The sequence below is a fragment of the Aotus nancymaae genome, unplaced genomic scaffold (genome assembly GCF_030222135.1).
Source record: "Aotus nancymaae isolate 86718 unplaced genomic scaffold, 86718_ANA_hifiasm-v0.15.2.pri h1tg000089l, whole genome shotgun sequence".
Classification (NCBI taxonomy): Eukaryota; Metazoa; Chordata; class Mammalia; order Primates; family Aotidae; genus Aotus; species Aotus nancymaae.
In genome coordinates, this window is record NW_026988504.1 from 3,507,861 (window position 1) to 3,516,605 (window position 8,745).

An 8,745-nucleotide genomic window follows, 5' to 3' on the forward strand; every position below is an offset into this window, starting at 1 on the left:
TTTCTTCTGCTTGGCCTAGTAGGCTGTGGCCGCACAGACAGACAAGGGAGCACTGTCCTCGGAGGCTCCCGGGGAGTTCCAGGAACACAGCCCTGAGCTCTCCTCCCACATGTACCCCCGTGATGGCTTCCGAGCTGTCCCAGTGGAGCACAGAAGCATGGCAGGAAGGAGGGAGGCTGCAGCTCTGGCCAGAGGCTGAGGGGTTCTGGCGTCTGGGGGAGGGTGGGAGTTCTGGCTATGGGTCTGGGTGGTCTGCTCTGGAAACCTGAAGCAGAGAGGCTGGAAGGGTCAGCCTTGGGGTCTCCAGGGTGATCGCCTCTCGGTGGCAACCAGGTCAGTGGGAGTCACTGGCCTGCTGAGGGGTCAGCAGCTCTGTTCTGGCTGCCTAGGACATCAGGGTGGAGGGTCAGGGAGCACGGGGCCACCCTCCTGCCTCTGCCTTCTGGGTCTCTCACCTTGAGCCGTGGGGCATTATGCGACCTCACACAGGAGAATCATGGTCCCCAGCAGTCCCATCATGAGGAGTGGCCGGCTCCTGGGCAGGAGAGCTGACCCTCCATCAGGCAGGAGAGCAGACTCTGAGGAAAGCCAGAGGGCCGGTGAGGGAGAGGGGGTGGCTCCTTACCCAGCTCCTCCGCCATAGACTCGGGGTCCTCTCCTCGTTGTCCCCATGAGCCCCCAACTTCCTCTTTCATGGCTTTCTTGGTCCCATGGCCCTTGTCCACCACAGCCCTCCATAGCCCTGCTCAGTGGGGCCCACCCCTCTCCAGCCAGGCCCCCTCCAGGGTCGCCACCTTGTCAGTTTCCAGGTGACCTTTGTCCCCAGGATGGGTCAGGTTCAGATAGGGAGCTGTGTACGGGGGAGGCTGATACAGGAAAATTCCAGAAAGGAGGCCCTCAGGTTGCCGTGGTGGGGAGTGGGGCGTGGGGATCCAGCGGGTGGGCTCTGCACAGCAGCCCCGCCTGGGCCACCCTCATTCCATCCGGCCCCCTCTTGAGCAAGGCTGCCCACTCCTTCCTCTCGCCCTTTTGTGCCCCCCGAGATGCACAAGGTGCTCATGAGAGGTCACGTGTTGTGGGAATGTGAGGAATTCTGGTGTTCCCCAAAGCCAGGGAGAAGGAAGGTGGGGGCGGCCCCACTCAGGGCTCGATGGGTGTCCTGGTCACAGTCGTGCAGGCACCCACGTGTACACACGTGCGCTCCAGAGCAGGCCGGGGTGCGGGGCCCCCTGCCCTCACCTGTGCGCAGCATGGACCGCAGGGCACCCGGGTGCCCGTCGTTGGCCTCTGGCAGGATGCCCAGCAGCTGGCACATGAGCTCGTACACGTGGACGCTCTGAAAGGGCTCCACCTCCAGGCCCGCCCGGAAGCTGGGGCCCACGGCGCGGAAGACGGTCTTCATGTCCATGTACTTGTTGTCAAAGCCGTGCTCCCCGTTGTTGAACTGGACGTTAACTCTCTGCCGGGAGCGGGCAAGGGTGTCGGGTCCTTTTTGGGAGCAACAGACCCTCTCCACCCACCCTATCTACCCTATGAGCACCCACCCCTTAGGAAGGAGCACCAACATGGGGGCTGGAGGGGTTCCGAGACTCAGTTTCCCTGAATTCTGAGCCTCTAAAGATCAGTCACCCTAAAGAGTGATGGTCGGGGATGGTCCTGTGAAATGAACGGAGACCAGACCCCGAGTAATGGGAGGGGAGTGGGCAGCTCCAGGCTGCGGGCCCTGCTTCCTGCGCGGTGTCCAGTGCAGGTGCCCATCGGTCACTTCCTTTCCGGGGATGTCTGCTCCCTAATCAGTGCTTTGCCTCTGGCTCAGCATCCCCGTGCTCCCTGCTGAGGGGAAGTCGCGCTCCTGCCTCTTCCATGTCACCCTTGGGGCTGGACTTCTACACTTTACCCTGGACACATAGGGTGCGAGCGTGCACACGCACACGCACACACACACACATACACGGATGTGCACACGTACACACACGCCTACTGCACAGTGCCTGGACATGACGGGCAGAGATGTGCACACACACTCTCACTGCCTGGGGCCTGAATGTGGAGGGCACACACACAGGTGCACACACACTATTGCATAGTGAGGGGTGTGTCTCTTTGGTGCTGATGCTCCTCAAACTGGGGCCCATCTCTACAGAGATGGAAGGAGAGGTCAGACGCAGTGGCTTACCCCTGTAATCCCAGCACTTTGGGAGGCCAAGGCAGGAGGATTGCTTGAGCCCAGGAGTTTGAGACCAGCTTGGGCAACATGCAAAACCCTGTCTCTACAAAAAATACAAAAAAATTAGTCAGGCATGGTGGCAGGCGCCTGTAATCCCAGCTACTCTGGAGGCTGAGGCAGGAGACTCGCTTGAGCCTGGGAGGCAGAGGCTGTAGTGAGCCAAGATCACACCATTGCACTCTGGCCTGGGCGACAAGACTGAAACTCTTTCTCAAAAACAAAAAACAAAATAACACACACAAAAATGAGACAGGCATGGTGGCATGCACCTGTGGTCTTAGCTACTTAGGAGGCTGAGGTGGAAGGATCGCTTGAGCCTGGGAGTTCAAGGTTGCAGTGAGCTGAGACCCTGGCACTGCACTCCAGTCTGGGCAACAGAGCAAAACCCTGTCTCAAAAAAAGAAAAAAAGGAGCCCCGAGCCCCGGGAGGGCGCCCCCGCGGTGGTGCCTCCAGCAGGCGACTCACTCCGTGGATGACGTAGCCAAGGTCACTGTACATCAGCAGGGGCGTGATCCTGGGGTTGTTGGCGTAGTGGAAGGCGTCGGGGAACTCCTCCTGCTTGTAGACATGGAGCTTGGGGTGGGCGTCTTTGAGCGCGTTGTACACCTTCTCCAGCCTGCCTTCTTTAGGGAGCAGCATCCCATTTGGTCCGTAGTCCAGGAGCTCAAACTCGATGTCCTGGAAGGTGAAGTTGGGGAACTTGTGGAACTCGACCAGGTCGCCAGCCTTCTTGTTTACGGCCGTCATGCCGTGGTCGGACGTGACGATCAGGTTGAGGCTGTCTGTGAGGTGGCTGCGCGCGATGCTCTCCCGGAGGTAGCCCACAGTCCGGTCCACCTGTTGCACCATCTCCTTCCTCTCCGGGGACTCGGGGCCATACTTGTGACCCGTGGAGTCTGGCTCCCCGAAGTAGAGCGTGACCAGATCCAGGTCCTCCTCCGTGAACCACGCCATCACCGTGTCGACGTTGGCTCTCCACTCTGTCTCGTTTTTGTAGTTGTGCAGGACGCCTTCCTTCCGGCTCTGCGTCACGGCCACCCCTTGGTAGGTGACATTCCCGCCGGGGTAGAAGAAGGAGCCAGCCTTCAGGCCCTGCCGGACAAGGCAGCACGAAAGACAGGACTCCTCAGTGGGTGCCCCTCGCCCCATGCCTGTGAGCACATTTGCCCCCAGCTTACCTCCTTCTCTGTCCACCCACCCACCCCTACTCCTAGCTGCAGCCTCAGGGCCTTTCATTTCTAAAACATCTCTGATCTCATGTTCTATGGGGGGAAAACCCGATTTCATAGAGGAAATGACAGGTGTCCACTGGACTTGAGCAGTAGACGAGACGTCACGACACAAATGTTCCCTGTCCGCCTCGCCATTGGGCTGTAATGCCTGCCTCGGGGCCACACTGCCCAGAAAGCGTCCCCTTCTCACCCGCAGTCTGGTCTGCCCTGCCGGGCTCTGGTCCAGGCATGAGTCCGTCTGTCTGTCCACCTGCCCCTCCAGCCTTCTGCCTGGCCTCCTGTCTGCCCCAAGTCGCTTGGTGCTTTGTTTAGGATTCATCTGTCCCCTCCCGTCCACTCCCTTGGGACATTCTTTCCTTGGATGAAACGCCATGAGATGCTGGGTCTCTACTTTGGCTTCCTGCTCACGAGTCCCTGGAAGGAGCCCTGAGTGGGTCTTTGGGTCCTTCTGCAGCGAGGGAACTCCGGCTCGAGTGGATACCTTGGCTGTAAGGTGGCCGTGGGCTCTGGCATTTATTCCAGCCTCATCTTGGAAACCTCCACGGACTTTGTTGACTGGAAGCCTCACCCCTGGGCCAGGAAGCCCCCAGGGCATTGCAAAGTGGGGGGATTCCTGGGCCGATTCGATAACCCACCTCAAATTTCCTCTTTGGCCCTTTAGAATTTAGTTGTTCAGCTTGGACAGGGATGTGGGGAGGGAGAAAGTCGTTTAGTGGTTACTTGCTTTCTCGCGGAGTCACAGTTACCTTCCCTGTTGGCCCCCACCCCCATGCCGCAGGCCCGAGGGTGCAGTTCTCCCTCCGACTTGGGGGCAGAGCAATCCATCTTGCTCCAGGCTGTGTGCATGGGCCGAGCGGGATGCAGCTCGCTGGTTCGTTTTTACCAGCACCCACCACCCGCCCCTTTTGGGGCCCTGCCTCACACTCTTCTGTGCTGGGGTAGGCCAGGAGCCCCGAGACCTCAGAGTGGGGAAGGGGTCCTCACTTGGTCCCAAGCCTCGCCTGGGCAGGCTCAGTGTGGGCGGCGGTGGCATTACCTGCCTCTGGGCTGTGATCCAGATGGGCACGCTGCCGTTGTCCCACCACCTCTGGATGCCCAGCGTGGCGTGGTAGGGCAGCTTCACCTTGCTGGTGGTGTTGTAGTACATGTTGTGAACCACCCCGTGGTTCTCGATGTATTTGCCTGAGGGAGGAAGAGGGGAAGAGGGCAGTGGGAGGGACCGGGGGTCACAGCGGAGGCCGGACCCAGGGCTGGAAGAGGTGAGCCAAAGCGGCCCAGTTTCCCTTGTGTGCTGGGTGGGGAGGTGGGCCTGGGGCAGGGCTGGGGGGAGCGGACTTCCTCCTGGACTGCCCCCTGGGAGCCAGGGTTCAAGGTCACGTCCGAGATGAATTCTTTGACCTAGAGATTCTACTTCCACTTTCAGTTTGTCCTGCAGCTGGATGGGCATGTTGGCTGGGACGCACGTGCAGGGATGCTGGTGGCAGCCTTGTTTGCTTTAGCAAGATTGGGGGTGACCTCCACGGCCGTCAAGAAGGAAGTAATTAAGTTAACGCTGGCCCAGCCATAGACGAAATCCCAGGCAGGAATTTCAGTGAACCGTGTGGAGGTCCATGAGATTTTTTTGAATTTATTTTTGCACAGGAAACACGTGCCTACAGTACTAAGTCGAAAAGGTGCCAGAGGAGAAATGATGTGGAGAAAGTCCCCTCCTCCTGTCCTCATCTGCGACGCGGGGAGTGAAAGGTGCTTGCGGACGGGAGGAGGACCGCACACCTCCCTTCGCGGTTAGAAGGGGCCGAGGTCACAGAAACGCTGCTGTGGGGATGCGCTGGCTGTGTTAGGGTGATGGGGTCCCACCACGTTCATGCTCACTTGGAACCTTAGAAAGCGGCCTTATTTGGAAATCGGGTGTTTGCGGATGGAGTTAGCCAGGTAAGGGGATGTGTACTGGAGAAGGGTGGACGCTCAGGTCAGCGCCTGGTGTCCTTGGGAGAAGAGCAGAGCTGAGTACAGACACACGCAGGGGAGAGGCCCTGGGAAGGCGGAGGCAGAGGTCGGAGGGCTGCTGCCACCAGCCCAGGAATGCCAAGGATTGCTGGGGCCCCGGGAGCCAGAAGAGGCCAGGAGGGAGCCTCTGCCAGAGCCTGCGATGCCCTGGCCTTGGCCTTCTGGCCTCCAGAAGCACGCGGATCCCTTCCTGTGGTTCTTGCTGAAGCAGCCCTGGGACACCTGCGCAGGGTCTTTGGAGGCTGACACAGGTCTGAGCCGTGGCCGTGCCCCTCGGGAGGGCCGGGGGTGTTTGCTTTTCACTCTCTAACACCGTTTTTGTGGTACTTGGTTTTTTATTCTTATTTTTTTCTTGACTCACGGTCTTGCTCTGTTGCCCAGGCTGGGGTGCAGTGGCGCGATCTCAGCTCACTGCAGCCTCTGCCTCCCGGGCTCCAGTGATCCTCCTGCCTCGGCCTCCCATATTTGACTTTCTTTTTTTTTTTTTGAGATGGAGTCTTGCTTTGTTGCCCAGGCTGGAGTGTAGTGCTGTGATCTCAGCTCACTGCGACCTCCACCTCCTGGGTTCATGCAATTCGCCTGCCTCAGCTTCCCAAGTAGTTGGAATTACAGGCATGCACCACCACGCCTGGCTAATTTTGTATTTTTAGTAGAGATTGGGTTTTACCCTGTTGGCCAGGCTGGCCTCGAACTCCTGACCTCAGGTGATCTGCCCGTCTCAGCCTCCCAAAGTGCTGGGATTACAGGTGTGAGCCACTGTGCCTGACCCCATATTTGGCTCTTTAAAAACCTATGTCTGTGTTGTCTACAGCCTGGGAAGATCTGTCAGGGAGGTGTTGGCTGGGAAATGGAAAGGATGGAAGGGAGAGGGAGAGGCTGGCACAGACACGCGAGGCTGGGGTGGGTGCAGGAGGGGAGATGTGAGAACCAGGGAAGCCCAGCACATCTTTCCCAGACCCTAAGCCCGCCACACTTCCCTCCTCCTGAAGCCCTCTGGGGTTGCTGCCCGGGCTGCGGCCGTGGTTTAAGGATCCCACTGGGCGTTTTTCTTCGTCCTAGATCTGTTGCTACCAACGGTGAGCATTCCATTTTTTTTTTTTTTTTTGAGACAGGGTTTCACTCTGTCACCCAGGCTAGAGTACAGTGGCTCGATCTCTGCTCACTGCAACCTCCGCCTCCCTGGTTCAAGCAATTCTCCTGCCTCAGCCTCCTGAATAGCTGGGACTTAAGGCATGTGCCACGGTGCCCGGCTAATTTTTGTATTTTTAGTAGAGATGGGGTTTCACCACGTTGACCAGGCTGGTCTTGAACTGCTGACCTCAGGTGATTTGCCCACCTCAGCCTCCCAAAGTACTGGGATTATAGGGATGAGGCACTGTGCCTGGCCTAACAGTGAGGATTCCTAAGGCCCCTGGGCTGTGTCCTGTGCGTGGAGCAAGGACCTCTCGCCTTCATCCCGCACGACAGGGCTCTGTGCCACCTGGTTTTTCAGGCCCTCCCGCCCCCAGGCCCCATCCCGGGGCGTTGCTCACCAGTGACCAGGGTGAAGTGGCAGGGGCTGGTCATGGTGACAAAGGCGGGGATCATATAGCGTGCCTTCACCCCATCTCGGGCCATGGCGTCCAGGTTGGGGGTGTCCACGTCCTGGTCGTAGTTCCAGCGGAAGCCGTCGAAGGACACCAGGAGCAGCTTGTGCCGGGAGCCCTGCCTGTGGACCGGTGCCCCGGCCCCTGGAGCCAGGAGCGTGGCCAGAGCCACAGTGAGGAGGATGACCGGGCGTCTCATGCTGGGCCTTCCAGATGGACAGGCACACGGGGTGCCGGGCCAGCTTCTGCCGAGGAGGAGGGCAAAGTCCCAGGGTCACGGGGGCTGATCTCCTCCCGTGCGTCTTTGCACTGTGGCCGTGGTCATCCCCAGTCAGTCGCACCTCGGGAGTGGGCTCCCCAGCTATGCTGGTGCCACCTCTGGTCCCAGCCTCGAGTGCGTGGGCTGCCATCAACTTGGGCGTGTCTGCCTTTATTGCCAGTTGCGCCCTCGGGGTTCCAGGCTCCTCCCCAGAGTGGGGACGGTGAGCCAGGGCTCAGGGCACAGCAGCAGGAGTCCATTCCACCAGCAAAGCTGTACCCTCTCCCCCTCCTGTAGCAACCCGTGGCTCCTCTGCCCCAGATCACCCTGACCCCAGGGGACCCAAGTGAGGGTGGGGTGGGACCCCCTCTCCAGGCCTTTGGGGGCACATGGGCCTCAGGCCTGCCTGGGCAAGGGCCTGTGGGGTGGGCTTCCTGTGACTAGGGCCAGGACCAAGCCTGGGTCACAGCATGGCCTTGTCCAGGGAGAACCCCAGGCTGGGTGCCTCTTCTTCCTCTCCTGTTCCTGTTAGGGGCTCCTGGAGGGTCGGGAGCCGACCTGGAACCCGGAGCCAACCTGGAACCCGACGGCTCCAGCACAGCGTCCTGTGTACCTTCTTTCTTGGGGTGCTTCCTTCTTGAGAATCTCAGAGGGGGCCCAGGGCTCGGACATTCTTGCTTGTTGGACTTTTTGACAACAAGGGGTCAGAAGAGGGGGATTCCCTTGTTACCGTGGGCACATGAGGGGCGGGAGGGGAACCCGGAGATCAGGGCGTAGCCCTCCCTCCTGCCCGCCATCTCTCCCTCCTCTTCTCTTATCCTGTCTCTCTTTCTCTGTGTCTCTCCCTCTTTCCTTCTCTGTATGTCTCTGTCTCAGTACCTGTTAAGCACGTTCTGTGTACAGGCGTGGTTCTAGGCTCTGAGGACACAGAAGTGAATGAGACAGCGTTCCTGGTGACCTCTATTTGAGCTGGGTACACACAAAGTAAAACGAACAAACCAGAAAAGAAGACAGAGTTTTCCAAAAGAAAGGAAGACAGGAAGACCAGATGGAGAAGCTGGCGGGTGGGTGGGGTGGCATGAAACGGGTGGCCGGAGGGGCCTCGCTGAGAGGGTGGTGGGGGCCAGTGACTCGGGGGGGCCATGAGCCAGGGGAGCGGGCATGGGGCAGGTGACAGGGGCGGCAGGGCCAGTCCTGCAGGGCAGGCGGCGGTGATTCTCATGCCAAGCAGTGGAAGCCAGGGCTGGGTTTTAAGCAAGAGAATGACATGAACTGATCTAATGCTTAAAAACCCTCTCCATTTGCGGGTGAAGGACGGACCAGAATGAGGGCAGAATGGACACCGGGTGCTCTCTGGGGAGGTGACTGCCTGTGTCTGAGCAAGAGATATTGGTGGCCCAGACCAGGGTGGCGGCTGTGGGCTGGGCTGGGTT

General features: G+C 59.5%; 1 protein-coding gene across 1 annotated transcript; it reads right to left on the reverse strand.

Annotated features, from left to right (window-relative positions):
- Window positions 1–471: 471 nt before the first annotated feature.
- On the reverse strand, window positions 472–7,463 carry ENPP7 (ectonucleotide pyrophosphatase/phosphodiesterase 7). Its single transcript, XM_064369716.1, has 5 exons — window positions 7,000–7,463; window positions 4,497–4,642; window positions 2,694–3,320; window positions 1,240–1,459; window positions 472–578 (listed from the first exon to the last, which is right to left on the reverse strand). The coding sequence occupies exons 1-5, from the start codon at window positions 7,250–7,252 to the stop codon at window positions 472–474; spliced, it is 1,353 nt and encodes a 450-aa protein (XP_064225786.1). The 5' UTR covers window positions 7,253–7,463.
- Window positions 7,464–8,745: the final 1,282 nt, after the last annotated feature.

What these genes read in the sequence shown, in the direction of transcription:
- ENPP7 (XM_064369716.1), bottom strand. Translation starts at nt 7,252, where the DNA reads ATGAGACGCCCGGTCATCCTCCTCACTGTGGCTCTGGCCACGCTCCTG. An exon ending in CCACTTCACCCTGGTCACTG is followed by an intron (nt 4,643 to 6,999) that starts GTGAGCAACGCC and finishes TTCCTCCCTCAG; the next exon opens with GCAAATACATCGAGAACCAC. An exon ending in GCGGTCCATGCTGCGCACAG is followed by an intron (nt 579 to 1,239) that starts GTGAGGGCAGGG and finishes GGCTTTCCTCAG; the next exon opens with AGTCTGCTCTCCTGCCTGAT.